General features: G+C 40.1%; 1 protein-coding gene across 5 annotated transcripts in view; it reads right to left on the bottom strand.

Annotated features, from left to right (window-relative positions):
- Positions 1–25,043, bottom strand: part of LOC126293451 (uncharacterized) — a 693,872-nt gene that overhangs the window by 75,021 nt on the left and 593,808 nt on the right. For 4 of the 5 annotated variants that reach the window (XM_049986686.1, XM_049986685.1, XM_049986683.1 and 1 more), the window contains 4 exons: positions 15,621–15,775; positions 7,724–7,911; positions 3,871–4,024; positions 1,105–1,323 (listed from right to left, as the gene is read on the bottom strand). In XM_049986686.1, the coding sequence (XP_049842643.1) occupies positions 1,105–1,323; positions 3,871–4,024; positions 7,724–7,911; positions 15,621–15,775 (716 nt within the window). The remainder of the gene's footprint in view (positions 1–1,104; positions 1,324–3,870; positions 4,025–7,723; positions 7,912–15,620; positions 15,776–25,043) is intronic. The other variant, XM_049986684.1, reaches the window with a different exon arrangement.

A 25,043-nucleotide genomic window follows, 5' to 3' on the forward strand; every position in this document is an offset into this window, starting at 1 on the left:
TCTGAAGAAGAGAAATTTGTTAACATCGAATATAGATTTAGGTACCAGGAAGTCGTTTCTGAAAGTATTTGTTTGGAGTGTAGCCATGTATGGAAGTGAAACATGGACGATAACTAGTTTGGACAAGAAGAGAATAGAAGCTTTCGAAATGTGGTGCTACAGAAGAATACTGAAGATAAGGTGGATAGATCACGTAACTAATGAGGAGGTATTGAATAGGATTGGGGAGAAGAGAAGTTTGTGGCACAACTTGACTAGAAGAAGGGATCGGTTGGTAGGACATGTTTTGAGGCATCAAGGGATCACAAATTTAGCATTGGAGGGCAGCGTGGAGGGTAAAAATCGTAGAGGGAGACCGAGAGATCAGTACACTAAGCAGATTCAGAAGGATGTAGGTTGCAGTAGGTACTGGGAGATGAAGCAGCTTGCACAGGATAGAGTAGCATGGAGAGCTGCATCAAACCAGTGTCAGGACTGAAGACAACAACAACAACATGAACCAAATGCAATGTCATGACCAGCTGTACTGAAATGGTGCCAACAATTTGACTGACACCGCAGATGTGAGTGATGTTGATTAGAAAGACCAGATCTTGTACTGTGTTGGTTCCTTCTTTTCAGAAGCTGAAACAACATCTGTGGAGAAAGAGATTTTCTGATGACGACAATCACACTGCAGTTCTCAAGTGGCTCTGTGAGTGACGAAAATAATGTGTAACTTTTTCAAGTTCCCTCATAAATGGTACAAAGGCAGTGCAGGCAATTAACTTGGGTCAATTCATTCTTACTAATGGTTTAATGATACCCATCCAAATACAGTTAGTGAACAAAACCTGCAAGACAGACAGATAATGACTCCACTTCCTCATATCCAAATAAATTAGATAAGTCCACAATAACAATGACAGGAAGTGCTAAACACACTCACAGCTAAAGACTTATGTGATATTTGTGGACAAAATGTAAGTGATGGGCAAACTGTCTTTTGTAGAATGCACATGTACTTCTGGCATTGCGTGTGCACGCACACACACACACACACACACACACACACACACACACACACACACACACACAAACCGTAGATCCAACAGAGCACTTTACCTTAGGCATGCCAGACTGGATGCATTCTGCCAGCATGTTATCATCGCCGCCAGCTGACAAGTTGTCGTCCGAGAGGTCCCCTGTTCCCGTGCCAGTCCCCGGTAACGACAACACAGAGAGGTCGGAACGCGAGCCGGCATGAGACAGACCGGCTGCTGGAGTGCCCTCGGTGCAGTAGGTGCGCACAGTGTCCTCACACGGACCTCCGGCGTTCATCTGCTGGGGAAGAGCAGGTGACCCAAAATTAGAGTCAATTCTTTTCACCAACATAACTAAAAAACCTGTCAGTGTAATACCTCATTTTTCCCCTAAATGAAATAAAAAAACTGTCAAAACTCGTTGCTGAATTTTAACAGTATGCAGCAGTTAAGCACCTGTGAGTCCAAAGCACTACTTTAAATAAAAACATAATTTATTCTCAGAATGTATACATGTACAAAAAGCAATGACAGTACTTCTTACTTCGAAACTAGCTCTGGAAGACATAGTCTATGTGTATGACCATAGTATGAGAAGAAATTGTTGTATAATCACCAAATTGTAAATTTGAATTACATCACATGAAAAGGTCTACCCGTGGGCAGAGAATTGAAAATTTTGTGAAAGCAAAGTTGGGGATCTGCATTCTAATTATTGGAGAATCCACTGTTACTTCCATTTGTCAGCACTGTTTTTCACTTTTAGTAGTTTATACAAATACTGTTTCCAACTTTTTACTTACCGCCTCTTGTTGCATTATTAGCTTTCCATTTTTCTCTTTCACCAGCCTTCCACTATCACTTTTTTACACTTCTTTTCACTTTCCTGGCATTTCCTTTTACTTTCTTCCTTTTTTGCTGTGTTCCATTTTTCTTCTTTTCCTTTGCTGCTTTCCTCGCCCTTTCTTTCCACAATAGTGCCTCCTTATCCTTCATCCTTCAAGACGTTCTGGCACAGGTGTTCTCTGCAGAGTGTACAAATGTCTCTCTGAACTTATCCCATTCTGTCTCCACATTTCCACATTCAGTGCTTGGTATTTTGAGATTAAGTAACTCCCTGAACTTTTCTTGTATCTTCATACCTTTTATTTACCACACTTTTATTTTGTTCTCCCTTTATGCCTTTAATCTTCTATTTTACCAATCCTCATCTTTGCCACCACTGCTCAATGGTCTCTATAAAAACCTTCTCCTGAGAGTGCACTTACATCCATCAACTGTATATAATTTTGCTTCTCCACCAGAAAGTAGTCAATTACCATATTCGTCCTCATCTGTCCCCATCCATACCTTCTTGTCTTTTCATCATTTATCTTCCCAAACCATGCGTTTTCCACAATCAAACCATTTCTTTCGCAAAAATCAACCAATCTGTACACAAGTTCAATATTACTCTTTAAAGTGAACTATTAAACAATAAGCTACTTAGTATTAGAAGTATGCAATGAATTGGTAGAAAGACCGAAGGATATTATTAAGGTAAATTTGAAAGTAGATTACATTTTATATTACATTTTACTCTTGTTTGACAGCACACACCACTGTTTACATATCAAGTTCCGTTTCAGGTCCCCCTCGAGACACTACAAAAGTCATGGTATGGACGAAAAGGCACCTACACTTCCACTCTTCCTATGCAATCAGTGCCAACTGCTCGCAAACAGTCCTTTCTCTGATTGTGACCTTTGTACACCCTACTCTGGGTGTTCTGTATCTCAGGTAGTATATGGATTTCATTCATAAAATTCATAAGTCTCTTGTTTGTCCATTTCTCCACTGCTGTACACAATAAAACTCACAACAACAAACAACTATTATGCGGGTACTACATTGTGGCAGCAGGCTGCGAGTGTGCACAAAGGAGAATCTAAGACTGCTCGAGAGGTGAGGAGTGGTGCGGAGGAGTAAGCCCCGTCTCCCTCTCACAGTGCTGCCACCTGTGTCCGCGGTCGGTGCACCTACGAAACCAGAGCTGTCCTAACAGTCATAGGGATCACTGACACCTTCTAGTGTAGTGAGAGTGGCAGTCAAACCTCTTTATGCAGCGGTGTTATAGTCTTCACTCACTTCAAAATAAGAAAGAAAATGACAGTACACAAGACAGAGCAAAGTGGAGTGTAATAAACTATTTGGTAGTGGCTACAGCGGAACTGTTCGCTGCGGTTGGCAGTGGTGGCACACGGTAACTTACACAACCATACTGCAAAATAACCGCAGCTAAAACTGCCACAATATAGTGTCCGCATAATAACAAAATAGACAGCTATATGTATGAACACAAACAAGCAAAATGGCATTGTTTTCACTCAGACATGTGACCGTGCCACTGTCAGTGCGGGTAGTGACAAATAAAAGTGAGAGCGAGAGTGAAGCATTTACAGATAAAAACAGAGGTAGATATTGCCCTGCAATACAAAATATTCTCCACTCTTGATGGAAAACATCAGCAACTCCACATCAATATGAAGGTAACTACCTGCAACATCAGCAATACTGCCCTGCCACACTGCAAAATTGCTGTGTATTGCACCCACATTGCAGCAATGTTGACAGTAATGCTTCTAACGACAAATTTTGCTGTAAAATATATCCAACACAATTCAAGATTGGCACATGACTTAAATTATGATGCAGGCACACACACGTATCTACAGCTCCATCTTAGTGGTAATGGTTTTTGTTTTTTTATGAATGATTGTTCATTTTGTTGTAATTTCAGTAACTAACTTTCTCCGAAACACGTACAAGCAATAAATCAAAAGCACAGTAAGAAGAGTGCAGCACAAACCTCTACGTAGTTGTTCTGCGGCTGGGGCGCAGCCACCACTTTGGCATGCCTGCGAGGGCCAGCTCCCACCTTGAGCGGAATGCCGCTGGGGCGGCCCGGGCTCCGGTTCGCGTGGCCGGCTGAACGGTGGCCCAGCCTGTCGTAGTGCCGCTGCCTGCAAAGATGAGTACTCTCAGGCGAAACTAATACACTGAGTGACAGTTGCTAAGGAACAGGTACATTGTCGGACAGGAATAATCACAGGTAATGATGGGCGATCTGAAACCTGTTACGTACGTAACAGGGGTGGTGGTATATTTATAAAAGAAAAGGGTGCAGACTCCACGACGATGGAAAGCAGGATAACATACATACATATGTATATAACAACGAAACCAATAAAATATTGCTATAATTATTGGATAGATAAACAATCTACTCACCAAGCAGCGGCAGAACACACACAAAATAGACTGCTGTGAATGGCAAGCTTTCAGAGCCAGTGGCTCCTTCAGGCAGAAGGGTTAAAGGGGAAGGAAGAAGGGTGAAGGAAAAGGACTGGAGAGGTCTAGGAAAAGGGGTACATTACAGGAAAGTCACCCAGAACTGCGGGCAGGGGAGACTTACCGTACGGGATGAGAAGGAAGGACCAATTGTTGGGGACTGCATTGGACGAGATTTGAGAACCTGAGAGCTTACAGGTGGAATACAGGGTAATATGCAAAGACAGAGATTACTACTAAAATATCAAAAATGGCTCAAATGGCTATATGGGACTTAACATCTGAGGTCATCAGTCCCCTAGAACTTAGAACTACTTAAATCTAACTAACCTAAGGACATCACACACATCCATGCCCGAGGCAGGATTCGAACCTGTGACCATAGCAGTTGCACGGTTCCAGAATGAAGTGCCTAGAACCACTTGGCCACAGCGGCTAGCACTAAAACATTGTGCACAAGTTAATAAGAGTGAGAAGCTGCGTGATTACCGTAACTACTCTTTGCTTCAGTCTGTTTTAGCTTTGTACATCTCTCGCTGTCCTTCCTGTCTATTTTACTGTCTCCTCCCACCTCTGTCATGTACAATGCACTTAGCTTCTCACTCTTATTGTGCATCATGATTTAGTAGTAATCTCTGTCTGGCATATTACCCTGCCTTCCACTTTTAAGAACTCAGGTTCTCAAATCTTGTCCGATGCAGTCCCCAACAATCACTCCTTCCTTCTCATCCTGCATGATAAGTCTCCCCTGACCTGTGGTTCTGGATGACTTTCCCTGAAATCTACCCCTTTTCCTATACCTCTCCAGTCCTTTTCCTTCACCCTTCTTCCTTCCCCTTCAACCCTTCTGCCTGAAGAAGAAGCTACTGGCTCCGAAAGCTTGCCAATCACAGCAGTCTTTAATGTGTGTGTTCTGCCACAGCTTGGTGAGTAGATTTTTTATCTATTCAATTAAATAATACACATGTTTATGTTTGACACAGGCAAGGCTCCCTACAAGAAGGATTATATTGGACTCTCAGTACTGAATATGCCCTCCTCAGGCACTAATACACATTTTGCACATGTTATTCATGCTGGCTACCAAACTGTCGAGTCCTTGGGGGACACTGTCACACTCCTCTGTTAAGATGGTTTTCAGTCCTTGCATGGTTTGGGAGGGGGGTGTTCACTGAGAAGGATGTCTACTTAGAACATATCACTCATGCTATATAGCATTTAGCTCCAGAGAATACGCAGATAATTCCAGACGTTCAATACCTTCGTTTTCCAGTGTGCCCGACACCTCAGCAGACTATGCAAGCGGGCACTGATATCCAGAAACTACAGAAAGTTGGGGTCTACAGGACCCGTTAACCGACACACACAATCCAGAATAATTTAACTGAAATAATACTCTGCCCTAACAGTACTTTGTGCAAAGATATGCAGCAGCATTTGGCCATTGTGCATAATACCTGTCCACACCATAATGTCTAAGACATACCAATGACACTCTCAAACATTCTGTGTCGTGTAGTGTGTTCCTCTCTCTCCCTACACGAACTGGCGTCCAGAGTCACTTGCCACAGAGAAGCAGAATTCACTGTAGAATATCACTCTGAACCACTGTTGCTGACCAAACCCACGCGTTCCTTACACCTACAAACTCATTCTCGACAACGGCGTGGTTGAATTGGGACGCATTCAAAGGCTTCTGAGCGTACAAATGAGCCTGATTTAATAACCTGAAATGGTTTTGTCAGCAGCTGCAAGCTCTGCAGGATTTACCTAGGAGTGAGCCTTCTGTTCCCTTTTGCCACTATGGCTGCCTATCGATTCTCTTGCAGTGTAGTGGTACATCTATGACCACTAGTGTGCTTCCGCATAGGATTTACACCATCAGTGGCCTATCTTAAGTGCGATACAACATTTTTGGACGTACACATTATTGTGGCTGCGGCAGTAATACCTCAACTGACTTCAAGTCATCCAACTGCTCATCCACAATCGAAATCACTCCATTGATGTCTCCAGACATGTTGCTAAAATACACGGAATGTCACACTAATTGGTTCCACAATCACCTTTGTCAAATGCTGTACTTGTTGAACTGTTGAGTGCAGTTAACACATCCCACCCTTTACTCTTTTACTGTCACTGTTCGCAATGACGGCACTTTGAACAGTGGACATTACATTTCAGATGTGTTACGACCTAGTTATCAGCCATGTTTCACTTTCATACATGGCTACACTCCATACAAATACTTTCAGAAATAATTTCCTGACACTTATATCTATACTCAATGTCTACAAATGCTAGAAACGTATGTTTGCCTTTCCTAATCTTTCTTCCAAGATAAGTCGTAAGGTCAGTATTGCCTCACGTGTTCCAACATTTCTACGGAATCCAAACTGATCTCCCCCTAGGTCAGCTTCTACTAGTTTTTCAATTCAACTGTAAATAATTAACGTTAGTATTTTGCAGGTGTGACTTAAGCATAGAGACTTCAAAACCTTTCTCCACTTGTCTGAGTATAAACAAGTGATAAAGGTGTAGTAGAAGACTCAGGCTGATTTCACAAGAAGCGTGCAGAGAAAGTAGATTAATAATACACAAGACAACACTTTGCACGTTCCAAAAAATAACGGAGTGTTTCAGTGTTTAAAAATATGTAGATTCTTTGGTTGAGTATTAAATTATTTACAAATATTGAGGAGTCACAAGTAATGATAAGAAGCACTCTTCAAGTCTGTGTATTAAAATGAGAGTTAGTCAAAGCTGCAACTTATCACTTCTTCTCACATAATTAGCTGGAAAATCTAAGGAAAACTGAACCAAAGTCTCAGTACCAGAGAAATTGTACAGAAATGTGTGTCACAACAAACAGGTCACGCGTACAGTGTACTACACATACTAACGATGGGAGGCCACGACGTTGGGATCACAGATTTGCTTGAAACTTAGTACACTTTTAGTAGGCCATCAAAACATTACAACACGCAAATTGTAAGGTGCACTGCTTTAGCAATTTTGAGAAAATCATAAGAGAAGTTTTACATGTCTATTACATAACTGATGAGTCTGTATGTAGGTGCCAGATAGCAGAGTTCACGGTGGTCACGTGGTGAGCGTTCCATCTTTGTAAGATGAGTGTATATGAGGCGACGGTTTTTTGTAGTGCAAATGTACATTCTGTGATACTCAAAAATTTGCACCTACACCATTTGTTCTTGCTACTTAAGCTATGTCTCACCACTACACAGGTTAAATGCCAGACGGGGCCTGCCCTTGCGTGCTGAGGTGCAGTGTAGTTCCAGATGCAACACCAGACTGCACGTACAAGAGATTTCACAAATTACGACAGGCGAACGTGGTACGGTACCGACCTGCTGGTGCCAGGCATCCCCACACTGATGCACGCATTGAGCATGTCCTCGTCAGCCTCCTCCTCGCCCTCGCTGACAGGAGGGAGCTCGCCGCACTCCGTGCCCTTCTCGCGGTCCTGCTTCTCCGTGCCGTCCTCTTCGGACGTCACCTGCAGCGACGGGGACTGCCTGGGTGTCGTACGAACTTCCTGCGGCAGGAGAATTGCGTCGGTGAAATCCAGAGAAAAGAGGGAGAAACAGTTCTGTTAAGAAATAGTGGATGAAATAGTGCAGTGTCAATATTTGGAAAGCTAGGGAAAAGAACAAACTGGCCTTCATACAACAAATTTCAATCACCTCTTTCTGCTCACTAAAACTGCTACCAACAAAAACCAAGGTATAAATAACATTGTGCACCCTTAAATAGACAAATTGCAACCTACATGTGGAGGAAATGGTAATCATTTATATTCTAATTATGAGATTGAATTGCTGGACAGTAATTACTTTCAGGAGGAGAAATGTTAAGTGCTGTTGGCAGACAGACATAAAAACACAACTATTAGTTCCTCTTCATGGAGGAGACAGTGACAGGTTGGGAAAGTTTAGGAAGGAAGGGCCAGTTACTCAAACCCCTGGGTTTTGCAGGAAATACATCATCTCTCTTTCGAGGATTCCTATTTAAGTTTCATGTAACTTTCTCTTACGTGAGAGTACAGAAGTTTAGTTTAGTTAAATTCAGGGTGTTTCCCTTTACAGTCATTGTATATAAATGAGTAATCAGGTTGTTTATTAATATTATGTTAAAGTTGGTGCACTTTAAACAATACACCATTGCGTTTCTTATTTTTAGACAAATAATATTGTGTGTTAGTACAAATACTGGTTTATGTTATTTTGTTATTTGTTGAGGTACTCCTAGGTACTCCTTCGGTGGTGTGCGATGGTTCGAGTTTGCCGGCAGACAACTTTGCGTCAGAATGAGCAATGTCAATATTTTCGAGGAAGAATATTCGTCAACAACATATATAAACGCATTCTGTAAAAATTTACAAAAAAAATTATTGTCAGTTTGATATCCACACTAAAAGTATGAATATATATGATCACACAATAAATGCACACAGATGTACAATCCAATAAAACTTATTTAAAGTGCACAAGAGAACAAGTAAATAATTAATATGCTGAAACGGAATATACTCCGACAAATATGTTTAAGATTTTGCCACCTCAGTACCCTACAATGTGGTGACGCCCTGGTGCGAAATACGACTCTGTAAGAAATAATAAAGTTCAGACTGAGAATTAAAAAGCAACATGAAACTAATGAAGAAAAAATTTGCTACATGACTTTACTACATTTTTGGATGGCACTTACCCTCTAGAGCTCTGGTTGGCAAAACCATAAAAAATATTCGTGAACAATGAAAACTCTAGGTTGGAACATTAGGAAAGGTTAGATGCCAGTCACCTTTAGGATGGCACATCAAGTTGCAGACAGCACAATGAAAAGACTGTTACTCTTTATGGAGAGTAACAGTCTGTACTTTTCCTAAAAATTTTCTTGAAGTATATTTTATTTTAACATATTAATTATTTACTTTTTCTTTTGTGTATTTTTAATAAGTTTCCACTGCACTGTGTATCCATGTACATTTACTGCGTGAACATACACGATAATGCTCTCAGTGTGATATCAAATTGACATTAAAACTATTTACAGATTTTCAGAGATCTTTTTTGATATACAGCACTGGCCATTAAACTTGCTACACCAAGAAGAAATGCAGATGATAAACGGGTATTCATTAGACAACTATATTATACTAGAACTGACATGTGATTACATTTTCTCACAATTTGAGTACATAGATCCTGAGAAATCAGTACTCAGAACAACCGCCTCTGCCCGTAATAACAGCCTTGATACGCCTGGGCATTGAGTCAAACAGAGCTTGGATGGCGTGTACAGGTACAGCTGCCCATGCAGCTTCAACACGATACCACAGTTCATCAACAGTAGTGACTGGCATATTGTGACGAGCCAGTTGCTCGGCCACCATTGACCAGACGCTTTCAATTGGTGAGAGATCTGGAGAATATGCTGGCCAGGGCAGCAGTCTAACATTTTCTGTGTCCACAAAGGCCCGTACAGGACCTGCAACATGCGGTCGTGCATTATCCTGCTGAAATGTAGGGTTTCGCAGGGATCGAATGAAGGGTACAGCCAAGGGTCGTAACACATCTGAAATGTAATGTCCACTGTTCAAAGTGCCGTCATTGCGAACAAGAGGTGACCGAGACGTGTAACCAGTGGCACCCCATACCATCACACCTGGTGATATGCCAGTACGGCGATGACGAATACACACTTCCCATGTGCATTCACCACGATGTTGCCAAACATGGATGCGACCACAATGATGCTGTAAACAGAACCTGGATTCATCTGACAAAATGACATTTTGCCTTTCGTGCATCCAGGTTCGTCATCGAGTACACCATCGCAGGTGCTCCTGTCTGTGATGCAGCTGTGGTCTCCGAGCTGATAGTCTGTGCTGCTGCAAACGTCATCTAACGGTTTGTGCAGATGGTTGTCATCTTGCAAACGTCGCCATCTGTTGACTCAGGGATTGAGACGAGGCTGCACGATCCATTACAGCCATGCGGATAAGATGCCTGTCATCTCGACTGCTAGTGATACGAGGCAGTTGAGATCCAGCACGGCATTCCGTATTACCCTCCTCAACCCACCGATTCCATATTCTGCTAACATTCATTGGATGTCAACCAATGCGACCAGCAATGTCGCAATACAATAAACTGCAATCACGATAGGCTACAACCCGACTTTTATCAAAGTCGGAAACATGATGGTACGCATTTCTCCTCCTTACATGAGGCGTCACAACGTTTGACAAGGCAACACCGGTCAACTACTGTTTCATCATCATCATCATCACCATCATCATCATTTAAGACTGATTATGCCTTTCAGCGTTCAGTCTGGAGCATAGCCGCCCTTATAAAATTCCTCCATGATCCCCTATTCAGTGCTAACATTGGTGCCTCTTCTGATGTTAAACCTATTACTTCAAAATCATTCTTAACCAAATCCAGGTACCTTCTCCTTGGTCTGCCCCGACTCCTCCTACCCTCTACTGCTGAACCCATGAGTCTCTTGGGTAACCTTGCTTCTCTCATGCATGTAACATGGCCCCACCATCTAAGCCTGTTCGCCCTGATTGCTACATCTATAGAGTTCAATCCCAGTTTTTTTTAGACTTCCTCATTGTGGACACCCTCCTGCCATTGTTCCCAACTACTAGTACCTGCAATCATCCTAGATACTTTCATATACGTAACCTCAACCTTGTTGATAAGGTAACCTGAATCCACCCAGCTTTCGCTCCCCTGAATCCACCCAGCTTTCGCTCCCATACAACAAAGTTCGTCGAAAGACTGAACGGTGCACAGATAACTCAGTCTTGGTACTGACTTCCTTCTTGCAGAAGAGAGTAGATCGTAGCTGAGCGCTCACTGCATTAGCTTTGCTACACCTCGCTTCCACTTCTTTCACTATGTTGCCATCCTGTGAGAATATGCATCCTAAGTACTTGAAACCGTCCACCTGTTCTAACTTTGTTCCTCCTATTTTGCACTCAATCTGTTTATATTTCTTTCCCACTGACATTACTTTTGTTTTGGAGATGCTAATCTTCATACCATAGTCCTTACATTTCTGACCTAGCTTTGAAGTATTACTTTGCAAACTTTCAATCGAATCTGCCATCACAACTAAGTCATCCGCATATGCAAGACTGTTTATTTTGTGTTAACATATCTGAATCTCACCCAGCCAGTCTATTGTTTTCAAAATATGATCCATAAATAATATGAACAACAGTGGAGACAGGTTGCAGCCTTGTCTCACCCCTGAAACTACTCTGAACCATGAACTCAATTTACCGTCAACTCTAACTGTTGCCTGACTATCCATGTATAGACCTTTAATTGCTTGCAAAAGTTTGCCTCCTATTCCATAATCTCGTAGAACAGACAATAACTTCCTCCTAGGAACCTGGTCATATGCCTTTTCTAGATCTATAAAGCATAGATACAATTCCCTGTTCCACTCATAACACTTCTCCATTATTTGCCGTAAGCTAAAGATCTGGTCCTGACAACCTCTAAGAGGCCTAAACCCACACTGATTTTCATCCAATTGGTCCTCAACTAACACTCGCACTTTCCTTTCAACAATACCTGAGAAGATTTTACCCACAATGCTGATTAAAGAGATACCTCTGTAGTTGTTCCAATCTTTTCTGTTTCCATGTTTAAAGATTGGTGTGATTACTGTTTTTGTCCAGTCTGATGGAACCTGTCCCGACTCCCAGGTCATTTCAATTATCCTGTGTAGCCATTTAAGACCTGACATTCCACTGTATTTGATGAGTTCTGACTTAATTTCATCCACCCCAGCTGCTTTATTGCACTGCAATCTATTGACCATTTTCTCCACTTCCTCAAATGTGATCCTATTTCCATCATCATTCCTATCCCCTTCTACCTCGAAATCTGAAACATTACCGATCGCATTTTCACTTACGTTGAGCAACTCTTCAAAATATTCCCTCCATCTGCCCAAGGCATCCACAGGATTCACCAGCAGTTTTCCTGACCTGTCCAAAATACTTGTCATTTCCTTCTTACCTCCTTTTCGAAGACTGCTAATTACACTCCAGAATGGTTTTCCAGCAGCTTGACCCATAGTCTCCAACCTGTTTCCAAAGTCTTCCCAAGATTTCTTCTTGGATGCTGCAATTATCTGTTTGGCTTTGTTTCTTTCTTCAACATAACTTTCTCTGTCTACCCGAGTTTTAGTATGAAGCCATTTTTGATAGGCCTTCTTTTGCCTTTTACAGGCTGCCTTGACTGTGTCATTCCACCAAGCTGTTTGCTTCATCCTACTTTTACACACTACTGTTCCAAGTCATTCTTTAGCCACTTCTAGTACTGTGTCCCTGTACCTTGTCCATTCCTTTTCCAATGACTGTAATTGACTACATTCAACTAACTGGTACCTTTCTGAGATCGCTGTTATGTACTTGTGCCTGATTTCCTTATCCTGCAGTTTCTCCACTCTTATCCTCCTACATATGGACCTGACCTCCTGCACTTTCGGCCTCACAATCCAAATTTCACTGCATATTAAATAATGATCAGTGTCATCAAAGAATCCCCTGAATACACGTGTGTCCCTCACAGCCTTCCTGAATTCCTGATCTATTATTATATAGTCAATGACAGATCTGGTTCCCCTGCCTTCCCAAGTATCCCGGTGAATGTTCTTATGTTTAAAAAAGGAGTTTGTGATTACTAAGCCCATACTGGCACAGAAATCCATGAGTTGTTTCCCATTCCTGTTGGCCTCCATATCCTCTCCAAATTTACCCTGTTTGTGTATGAGAAATAGGTTGGAAGCTTTCCTCATGTCAGCATGTTGTAGGTGTCACAAGTGGCGCTAGCCTTGTGTGAATGCTCTGAAAAGCTAATCATTTGCATATCACAGCACCTTCTTCCTCTCGGTTAAATTTATCGTATGTAGCACGTCATCTTCATGGTGTAGCAATATAAATGGCCAGTAGTGTACTTGTTTTCATGTAAAGGCATCTTCTGACAAACTCCAACTGTCCCTGATCACAAAAGTAGCACCTCAAACAAATTATAATACAACACAAACCAATAATTTTAGTAACAGAAAATATTATATGTATAAAAATATGAAATGTGAGGGTGCATTGTTTAAAGTGCACTGTCTAAAACACAATGTTAATAAACAACATGATTACTCACTGATAAATGACGACAAGGGCATAGTTAACTTTGCATCTGAAAAATACCAAATTTAGTTACGCAAAATTTCTGTACCCTCACAGTTACACTTTTTATGAGTTATACTGATGTACTACAACTCTACCACCGTACCGTGGTACTCATTCACAGTCTGTTGCCGTGCATACTCGATAAAGAAAATACTGCAGGAATTGATTGCATCTTGTCTGCTATTTCCTCTACAGATGTGCTGCACTGTCCCAGAACACTTTTATTCCAAGATTTCTATTTGAAAGGAATGAGTATGCTGAAAACGATGTAAAGTGTTACATCCCACTTGCCAACAGGGCATTGTTGAGGTGGGAGAGCTAAAAGTATTCTCTTGTAATATGTTGACATGGAATGTAACAGAGTCCCTGCAATGATTTCATTTCTACTAAGCGCCTCTGAGGGACTATTAAGCAAGCTGTGTGCATGTAGAACTGAGCTCTGACCAATCACCATGCGGTCATGAATTCATGGATTGGGACTGCTGTATAATGCAGTCAGTGTCTTGTGGAGTCTGTGCTACAATGCTTTGCTGTCGTCAATTGTGTGAAATGGAAGATGCATTGTGCTATGAGATGTCTCTAATCGAAAGGGAATGAATGGAGTTTCAGCAGTCACGGCTAAAGTATGCATAGTCAATGCTCATAACTCTTGTATCAACAGCTATATTGACACTGGTACGGTGTTCTTTACTGGAATGGTATACTTTTTTTAAAAACCCATTCAAAGGACTAATACAGTGCTCAACACTTGTTAAGATTATTACTGAAAGTTCTGTGAAACTATCCTAGATAAGAGCTAAAACTGAGTGGCAAGGTAGTTGGCATACGCTACTATGATATAAACATTTCTAAACTTCTTCCGACATATAAAAATGGAACTTTCCATGAAAGCCATACTTGACAGTATTCGCACTGCAATAGTGGACTCTGCCACTTTATCTCACAATTTCAGCACATTTATCAGATTATCAATGTCTGTTTCCAGTTAATGTAATGCTTATGACATGGCAATATTAATATTTCAATACTTGCAGGTTCCATATATTTATCGCTGTACAAGTTGTTTAACAATATGAGATGTATATAAACAAATGATTACATAAATTAATGTTGTGTAACTTCCACCTGATGCAAGCTATGCTTGCATGTTAAATCTGTTGTTACTTCTCATTTGGTCACAACAGGCTGAGTTGACCTTCTTCTATAGCCACCTTGCATTTTAAAAAAAATTGTCCCTATGTGACCAACAACTGGTCATATACAACTCAACATACCCTTTTTCTCAACACTTAATTGTTGTACAGGGCTGAATGACATCATTAGAAAGATTTTTTAATCTGCTTCTGGTACTGCAAACTAGTTTTGTGCTAAAAGTTAATATTTGTGAAAAATTTTAACATAAAAGAGACTTTTTAACTATTACAGACAAAAGGGCATCATGGCTGTCCAGATTCATACTCATTATGAATGGTATTTCATTTGTTTTAAAGTACTTATTAACAAGATAATTTGTATACAGCATTTTCATAGACAATAAATGTGATCACTGCAGTAGCCCATTATTCGTACCTGTCGTACACGTTGATTTTTCTAAGAGAATATGCTCTCGCAAACAACAAACATATATGTCACTGTCATCTTAAATTGTGATTTACCTACCTTCTACTACGGCCTAACATGCTTACTGTAATTGAATTGTGTTCAAACTTATGTGCATGGAAATGTATATACAAGTATGTATCACGTCGTTTGGTTAATTTTTAAAGATATTTTTTCTTCATTCCCACAAATACCCTTATCCAAATTACTACTCTTATTCCAAATACTGTCATTATTTAGTAGTTTGACTCGTATATCATCATCTAAACTTTGTCAACTGCATACAACCTCTTTGTACTAAACCCAGTAATGATAATTACCTGTTCTCTCTTCCTTTCTAGAGATTATGTAGTTCCATTTAACTGTCACCACCAACCTATTTCCACTTATACGAAAAAACTACACAGTTAAAAGAAAATGTTCCTTACCTTCAAAAGAGTATCATTTGAGATCTTTGGCTCATCATCAATGGTCAGTGACGAGAGACTCGTTGCTCTCGAAAACTCCACAGGTGTGTCCTCCTCCTTAAATGCTGCTACATCATCTTCAAATACACTTGCCTTGGGAGCGTTCGATCTGCCACCTGCCCATAAAATACAAAATTTTCAATGATGAAACACAACTTAGTGGTGAACAGGCCAGCCAAAGTGCATAAAGGAAGTACTAAACACAACACTAACACATCAATAATAAGGTGAAAAACTAGACAAGTGTAAGCAGGATACACACAATGATGGTTCTGTGCAAAATTAATTATGTGTATAAATAATAATAATTTTGTGTGGCTCAGCGGCCTTGTCTAAGTCTTTATACTGGAGACCATTTCCATGTGTTGTGTGTTCCTAACACATGCCAGTTATACAGGGAATGAGGACCTACAGTTTAATGTGGAATCTGAACTACCTGCTGTTTCTGGTGACTTCTCACAGCATTCCGAAGTGCAGGCTAGGTTAAAACAAAGACTGAAAAATCTGTGGTCTGACCAAGATTTGATCCTGTGATCTCTTAGTTTGTATGCATGTGCTTTACCAATAGACTAACATGACCGACATGAATATAGATAGTTCATCTACGACAGCGTGCTAAAAAGTAATGTCTCCAAAATTTTTATGTAAAGACTGTTTAAACATTTGAAATAAAACACACTTCATTAACATTTGACATCATTATCCTTCACGCCAACATGTTTATTTCTCAACACAGTCACCCTGGCAATGAATATATTTATTCTAATGAGAGACCAGTTTGTTGATACCGTCACCGTAAAATGTTTGACTTTGTTAATGGAGCCACAACCTCACCTCTCTCCTTGTGTCGCTTCATCACTACCGAAGTGAGCCCCTCGATGGGATACTTTAAGTTTTGGAAACAGAGGAAAACGGGATGGGGCTAAGTTGAGACTGTATGGAAAGCATTAATTTTCAAAACGTCTTTATATGTGTTTTGATTAGTGAGTTTGCGAGTATCAAAATATGTGACATATATGGCTGTATCTTTTGACTGCATTGATCTAGAAGCTTAAATTATTTACACTGCCAAGGGACTGTTGAACTTATTACCTGACATAAATTTCAGCTCATTACCTCTACCTATTCCTGAGAAAATGGGCTCTGATTAGACAGAAAGACAAACAGTCAGGGAGACAGATAACTAATGGCAAAAAAAATATTTTTTCATGTGATATTATTACAAATTAACAATTTTCATTTTCCTTTATTTGTACTGTGAAACTTGATTCTTGTCAAACTTCATTGATGCTAGGCAGAGGGAAGTACCCTATGGATTTTGATGAGTGAATCTGTAAATATCAAATTACACAACATATATGGCCATATCTTTTTGTTGCACTGACTTAGAAGCTTTGGCTTTTTGACGCTACCGACAGACCATAGACCTTAGTATGTTTCAGTTTAGGACAGAAAGAAGGCCAACATCAGTCATAACATCTGTGTTTTTTTTTTTTTTTTTTTTTTTCAGATCTACATTCTAACTGACAATGCAGCTACTGTCAGCGTGTTGTAAGTAGTCATGCAGACTGAATGTAGTTATAATGAGACACATTGCAATTTAACCCAGGCATGTACATTTGATACATCTACTTGTTCCTGAGGAAAGGGGGTCTTAACAGTTTGACAGGAGGCACAGACAACAAAGCGATCCTGAAAGGGTTCCGTTTTTTTCCGACTGAGGTACAGAATCCTAAAAATGAAAGTATGCCAGCCTACGACTCAAACCTTTATTCCCCGCTTTTCACGAGCAGTTACCTTAACAGTGAGACTATCTGTGTACACCTTCCGCCCTGACCCAGGGTTTCACTGTTGCTGATACATCTACCACAGGTTGTCACACGAGCTGTGTGGGAAACGCACCACTGGGAGGATCAAGTCAGTGGTGGACCCTGTCTTGCGTGCCATTAGGGGTATATTGCCGTGAAGATTCATTGAAAAGAAATGAATGATACAATATACAATACAATAAGTTTTCACCAATAACATTTCACATCTTGATTTAATAACATGTCACATCTTGATTTGACTCCTATCAAACCATTCATTTTATTTCAGAAACCCTAATACTGTTGACTATCACATCCGTTTTCACTTTTGTTATAAGCTGCTACCCATTAGAGATCATTAGAGATCATTAGAGATCCCAGAACTCTTTTGAGACTCGACTCTCAAGTCTCTAGCACTGCCCATTTATGGACGCACACTTGTCTCTTGAGTCTTGTCAGGTATAAGAAGACTCTACCAGTGTAGGAAGGGGAACGAGTACACAAGACTGCAAGAATAACCAAGGATTCGCGGCCTTGCAACCACTTACGCAACTGTTGAGCTCTACGATTATTATAAGAATAACACAAGAAGTTCTCTGAATTGAATAGAAACTTTTTTTTATTTTTCAATGTAGTCTTTTTGTATACTAATGCACTAGATCTAGTGATGTTCCAATGTCACTATCTCATCTCAAAAATTAGTTTCCTCTAGGCCCACAAAATACTCTTCTTCTACTGTCAGTTCTTTGTTCAAAGAGAATTTCCATCCCATGAGAGATGAAAGTCTGACAGAGTCAAATCGGGCGAATATGATGGGTGTGGCAGCAATTTGTATCTTAGTTCACATATATCTGCCACGGTAATGGCACTTGGGTGTGGGCAAGCATTGTCTTGATGAAGGATAACTTACTTCCTTTTTAAACCCTCCCTTTTTCTATGTATCTTTTGGTGTAGTTGGTCCAGGAGGTTAGCATAACATTGTCGCATTAATTCTTTCACCGATGGGAAGATACTCTACCAGCAAAATCTTTTTCACATCCCAAAAAACTGATGCCGCGACCTTTATGACTGACCATGTTGGTGAATCAACATACTTCCACTGCTTTTACTGTTGTTTCTTTTTTGGGGTACAACAGTGAGCCCAAGTTTCACCTAATGGTGCAAAAAGGCTTGCTGGATGCTCCAAAAAATGTGTCAAACACGATTCAGACATTTGCATCCTGATCCTGCATTAAGAGTCGCAGCACCCATCTAGTCGATAATTTTCTCATATTCGATTCCATTGTTAAGATGTGATGTGCCTGTTTAGATGACATCCTTACTCAGCAGCAATGTCCCACACTTTCAGTCAACAATCCACCATGACCATTTTATGCACATCTGCTTGTGTGAGCTGGCTCATGTACACAGCACAGTAGTAAGCAACCAGCTAACTGATGGTGACGTAACATGAGGAAAGGTTGAGTGAGCTGAAGATAGGGGAGGGAGGGATCGGAACAGGATAGCTTTGTAACGAGTCTTGTTCTATGGTCAATAATGTCATGTTCCACAGAGATGCATTGTTTTGTGGCAAACTTATTTTCAAAGACAGTTGTAGTAATGAGAAATTACAATGAAATGGAGTGAAACATTTCTGAATATTTTGATGAAGCGAAGAACATGGGGCAACTACATATGAGACATGACATTTCTTATCTGAGCAGCCTCAAGATAAATGTCGTTCCAGGAAGAAATTTAAATTGACCAACATATTTTGTTACCACTTAATGTAAACATTAAACACAGGATGTCAATTAATATTACTTATTTTGCTATTCACTAAAGAATCAATATCATACAACTTGTTGAACACTGCTATTTCAAAGACAAACTTTTAAGTTGAAGTCAGTGAGGCCCTGTGGGTATATTTCATTCTCTTCATCGTAGAAAAAAGTTGCTCGCACGCGTATATACATCGATACATCAACATAATTGCAGCTAAAGACTTATAATGAGAAAATAAGTTGGCAAGACTAAATTTGTTATGAAACTTACCACGCAAGTGTCACACTGTATTTCTGTAAGTTACAACTGTAGCTCAGTTTCCACACTGTCAACATCAACTAACCTGCAGATTCATTTGTTGAATGTTTCACCAGGGGGAAAAAAAATCTTCATATTGAAAATTTTGAGGAAAGTTACTCGGGTGTTTATTTCTTTGCTACTGTATGACAAATACCTATTTCTGTCACATTGCTTAACTGCACTTCCTTTAATTTTTGCACCTCCGTTTCTCACTTTGCAATTGTGCATAATTGTCTGCACTGAAGGTATTGTAATGTCATTGTAAACTGAATTTTTTTTTCATTTTGTTCAGAGTTTTGAAGCACACAAAACAAGATATTGTCACATATTACAAACATTCAGGCAACATGCACTGAAGAGATGTAAATTGATGTCTGTGTGTCTCACCTTTGCTACTTTTCATCTATTTAAAAAGTGCTACTCTCCACTTTCAGCACTGCACCATAAGTATATATGTTTGTGTTTAAGGCTATGCCAAACCCAACTATGGTCATTAATCTAAAGCCAGTGCATCACTTCCACTTCCCCTGAGCTACATAATAACATCCCCTCGCCCCATTTTACCGTAAACGCTCCCTGCCCAGGTGAAGGTTAACCACCTCCTAAACAGACATGATCTAAGCTATCTCTACCAAATTTAAACTCTTTTGATCTGATGGAATTACATTTTCCTTCTTTGATAAGGATAGATGCTGAAGCAATGAATTCAAATTTGTGCTACAGCTGGGAATTGAATGCAGGTCTCCTCCTTACAAGGTGGATGTGCCCTAAACCAATGCCGACCCTAACATAAACTTCATTTCACACCTTCAACCCATTTTCCTCTTCTTAAACTCGTGGTATTAAGATAAAGTTGAGACTCTTACGTCTACAAGAAAATTTAATTCCACCAGATCAATAGCTCACCTACTCCTGAGGTACAGGCAGGATTTCCCCATTATGTGCAAAGCTGGGGTGCTATAGCGAAGTCGGAGAGCCTCAGCAATACTGATGATTTCAGAAGAGGAAAATGGGCTTAAGGTGTGAACTGGTTTGTATTTGGGAGGATACTAGACTAGGTTAGCCCGTGCAGCTGTGGCAGCCACAATGCCATGGTAGTATTGTGGTTAGCACACCTGCAGAAGACCCGGGCTCAAGTTCCAGCCATTTAATGCATTATTTCAGCCTCTACCATTATCGAACAAAAACTTTAACTTGTCTGTCCACTCTGGATGAATACGAAGGTGTAGGGTAAACCAGTGTGTTCTGAAAATTGGCACGACTTCTTTATTGGCATACCTTTCTTTATGAAGTGCTTAATCACTCTGCCAATCTTTTTTTTTTTCCATCTTCATAAATCACAACAAGGAAACAACAATAAAGAGATATATCCGCATCACTGACCTCTACCAAAAGCACTGATATGACACGTGTTTACTGACAGAGGATGACCCATTATTACGCAGGAACCTAGTCGCGCTAACACTGACGTCTGGTGAAGATTCCGAGAACTTTACAAGTTACTCTCATAGGTACCAATATAATGACTGACTGGTTAGCAATGAATATTATTCTGTTTATAGATACATTTATATAGAAGTGTATTCATTATGTGTAACTGGATCCCATCAGATCATGCAAAACTATTATATCTCAATCGTCAGTGTATCAAGCAGCTCTAATTTTTTCTCCTTCGATTCTTTTTCTTTTCTTAGTCCACCTTGTCCTCAGTCTGTTGCTGACTTTGTTCTCTGGCAGTACTACCCATTTGCTAATTTTCTGTCTGAGTTTATGTTCAAAATGTCTGATGGATTTATAAACCGAAGCACCAAAGAAACTGGTATAGGCATGCGTACTCAAATACAGAAATACGTAAAAACACGGCACTGTGGTTGGCAACACCTATATAAGACAACAAGTGTCTGGTGCAGTTGTTAGATTGGTTACTGCTGCTACAATGACAGGTTACCAAGATGTGAGCAAGTGTGAACGTGGTGTTATAGTCAGCACACAATTAATGGGTCACAGCTCTGCGAGGTAGCAATTAAGTGGTAATTTTCCCATACCACCAATTTCCAAGTGTACCGTTAATATAAAAAATACGGTAAAACATGAAATCTCTGACAACGCAGTGGCCGGAAAAAGATCCTGCAAGAACAGGACCGACGACGACTGAAGAGAATTGTTCAACGTGACAGAAGTGCAACCCTTCCGCAAATTGCTTCAGATTTCAATGCTGGGCCATCAACAAGTGTCAGCATGTGAACTGTTCATCAATATGGGCTTTTGGAGCCGAAGATCCACTAATGTACCCTTGATGACTGCACAACACAAAGCTTTACACCTCGTCTTGGCCCGTCAACTCCGACACTGGAGTATTGACGACTGGAAATATGTTGCCTGGTCAGACGAATCTCATTTCAAATTGTATAGTGCGGATGGACATGTGCGGTTATGGAGACAACCTGATGAACCCTTGGACCCTGCATGTCAACAGGGAACTGTTCAAACTGGTGGAGGCTCTGTAATGGTGTGGAGCCTGTGCAGTTGGAGTGATACGGGACCCCTGATACGCCTAGATACAACTCTGAAAGGTAACACGTACATAAGCATCCTGCCTGATCACCTGCATCCATTCATGTCCATTGTGCATTATGACAAACTTGAGCAATTCCGGCAGAAAAATGCGACACCTCACATGTCCAAAATTGCTACAGAGTGCCTCCAGGAACACTCTTCTGAGTTTAAACACTTCCGCTGCCCACCAAACTCCCCAGACATGAACATTATTGAGCAATCGGATGCCTTGCAACATGCTCTTCAGAAGAGATATCCACCCCCTAATGCTATTACGGATTAATGGACGGTGCTCCAGGATTCATGGTGTCAATTCCTTTGAGCACTACTTCAGACATTAGTCGAGTCCATGCCACATTGTGTTGTGGCAGCTCTCTCTCTCTCTCTCTCTCTCTCTCTCTCTCTCTCTCTCTCTCTCTCACACACACACACACACACACACACACACACACACAAAATGCATATGAAATTGTGTATGTATATGCAGGTATTTACATATGTATCTATATGTATTTGTGGTTTGTGTGTGCGTGTGTGTGTTCGTTCAACAGCTGTTTCATTACACAGACAATTTGGGTACTCCATTCCAGCACAAGTTTCTTTAAACCACGTACATGGGAACAATCTCTCTAGCACATCCTGGCTTGTAACCTCTGCTAAATTGTACCACTGCCTCACCTTACCTTTTGCCTTTTCTCATCTGTCCACCCAAGTCCTTTACCATTCATAATCATGGATTGCCTGTCCCTCCACTCTTCCTCCTCCCATGAGGACATTCTCTCTGTCTTTTCCCCCTTGCCCCCCTCCTTCCCTGTCCCTTCCCACCCCTCTCCCATCTCTCACCCCTCAGTTTGTTTCTCTCATTTTCACCTTCCCCCCTCCCCCTACCTCTCCCTCTTCCTTCATCTCATTCTGATCTATGCTCTGTACTCTTTTCATTTTGCTGTGCAGCCCCGGGGACTTCTGTCCAAAAACCTGCCCATTTCCCACTATACCCTCCCCACCTTCATCAGCCCATGCAACTACTTCCAATAATAGAGTATCAGTAATCAGTCTTGCCATTCCACATGAGTATCCAGTTGGGTGTCTGCATGGTTGTGTGTGTACATGTGTGTGTACTACTGTTAGAAAAAGATCTGATGTTCAACGATCTAATGTTCAAAAGCTAGTGTGAATGCTATTTTCAGTTAAGCATGGATTAATCCATTAATATGTGACTAGTTGCCTTTTCCTTATTTCACCGCTCCATCCAGGAATTTCCATTATTGTAATGTATCTATGTAAATATGAATGTATATCACACGCTGCCACAAGTAATGTGACATCTCAAGAAAAACATTTGTGAACAATTATGATTAAAGATTTGAAAGGTAATTTAGTTTCCTAATAAAATAAGGAATGAAAGTATTATTATGTTCCTGGTTGTTAAGTGCATTTTAAGCATTTATCTAAACTTACAATTTGGAGTTATCACACTACTCTATTGGTTATCATGAAACTGGTTAAGACATTTATTTTTTTATACTTCTTCAGTAATGAAATATCTGAATTAAAATTAATTACTTTTTACATGTAATTATGTAGCAGTTGTCTTTGCAATGTACCCCCTACCACACACACCTCAAAGTGGGTTGCAGAATATAGATGTAGATGTACAATCGTACTTGTGGTTTTATGTGTATTGTTAATTGAAGTATAATATTTTAGAGGTTTCAATTTCCAAGTGCCAATGCAATTGATGAACTGGGACAAAATTTTGAAACTCTCTGGGCTATAATTATTTCACTAAGATTTTTAATCAATGTGTAAAATCTGATAGCACTCTAATATGCAATTTGTTAAAATAGCTGTTGTAATTTTTCTGACTACCATAGTGTTGTGAATGTAGTATGATGTCATGGTACCTTTTTAACCTTAACTTCTACATGAATCATAATAAAGGAGATTAGGATGTTGTAGAATGAGATTCTAATGTAATGAAAAATCTGTTTATTCTAAAAAAAACATGAAGATGACAGTAGCACTGATTAAATTTGCCAATACATCATATGACAATATGATAATGAAATACGGTCATAACTATTCAACATTTATAATATTAATTTAAAACTTATAAAAATTTTTAGTGTTAAAAATGAAAATTCAATATTAAAACTAAAAAATGTAAAATGAGACCATATGAAATATAAAAATAGTAATACTATTAAAATTAAAAACACCAATTTTTCACATCTCTTTAAATGTTCTAAATCACAATGATGGAACCATAAAAGTTAAAATAAGAAGTTGGAATGTATTTCTCACAAGCTGCAGTCATCAAGTGGTTCTTTCTATAGGTGGAGCTCCCCGTGGTAGTTTGTGGGCTTCACTTACTTCCAGTCATTAATGATTTGTCTCCTATTTTCTAGCGAATTACATTTTTGTTTTTCATTAATTGAATAGCTTCTCTATTTCCTCCCATTACCCTGATTTGACCTATCTTTTCTTTCCACACAGGCTTCACCTTTGCATAGCTCTACTCCTTCATAATCTTCACTGTAAGACTTCTTTGCATTTTTATACATCCAATAGAAATCATAATATTCAGCTGGTGGTCCTCAGAAGTAAACGGCTTAATGCTTTCGGTACTCTTCAGCGGAAACTTTACAGGAATCCAGCAATTTTTTATGATGCGCTTCCTTTTGTTGTTGCCATGGTTTTTAGGCAAACCTTTGTCTTCTTCAGATGTAGACATATTGTTTCATTCATAGCAAGATCAGGATCTTCTATGCTATCAATACTGTTACGAAAGAGTTCATACTTATTGTCATTCAGTCCGACGCACATTCTTCTGTTTGAGCATTCTACTAAAGGAGGGGATACCAAAAACACTTTTCAAGAAGGAATCAAGTCCTGCTTACTTCTGGTCTGCAAGTACTGAGCACAATCATAATTGCAAGACAGTCAAACGTTCTGA

Source organism: Schistocerca gregaria, chromosome 10 (genome assembly GCF_023897955.1).
Source record: "Schistocerca gregaria isolate iqSchGreg1 chromosome 10, iqSchGreg1.2, whole genome shotgun sequence".
In the NCBI taxonomy this organism is placed as follows: Eukaryota; Metazoa; Arthropoda; class Insecta; order Orthoptera; family Acrididae; genus Schistocerca; species Schistocerca gregaria.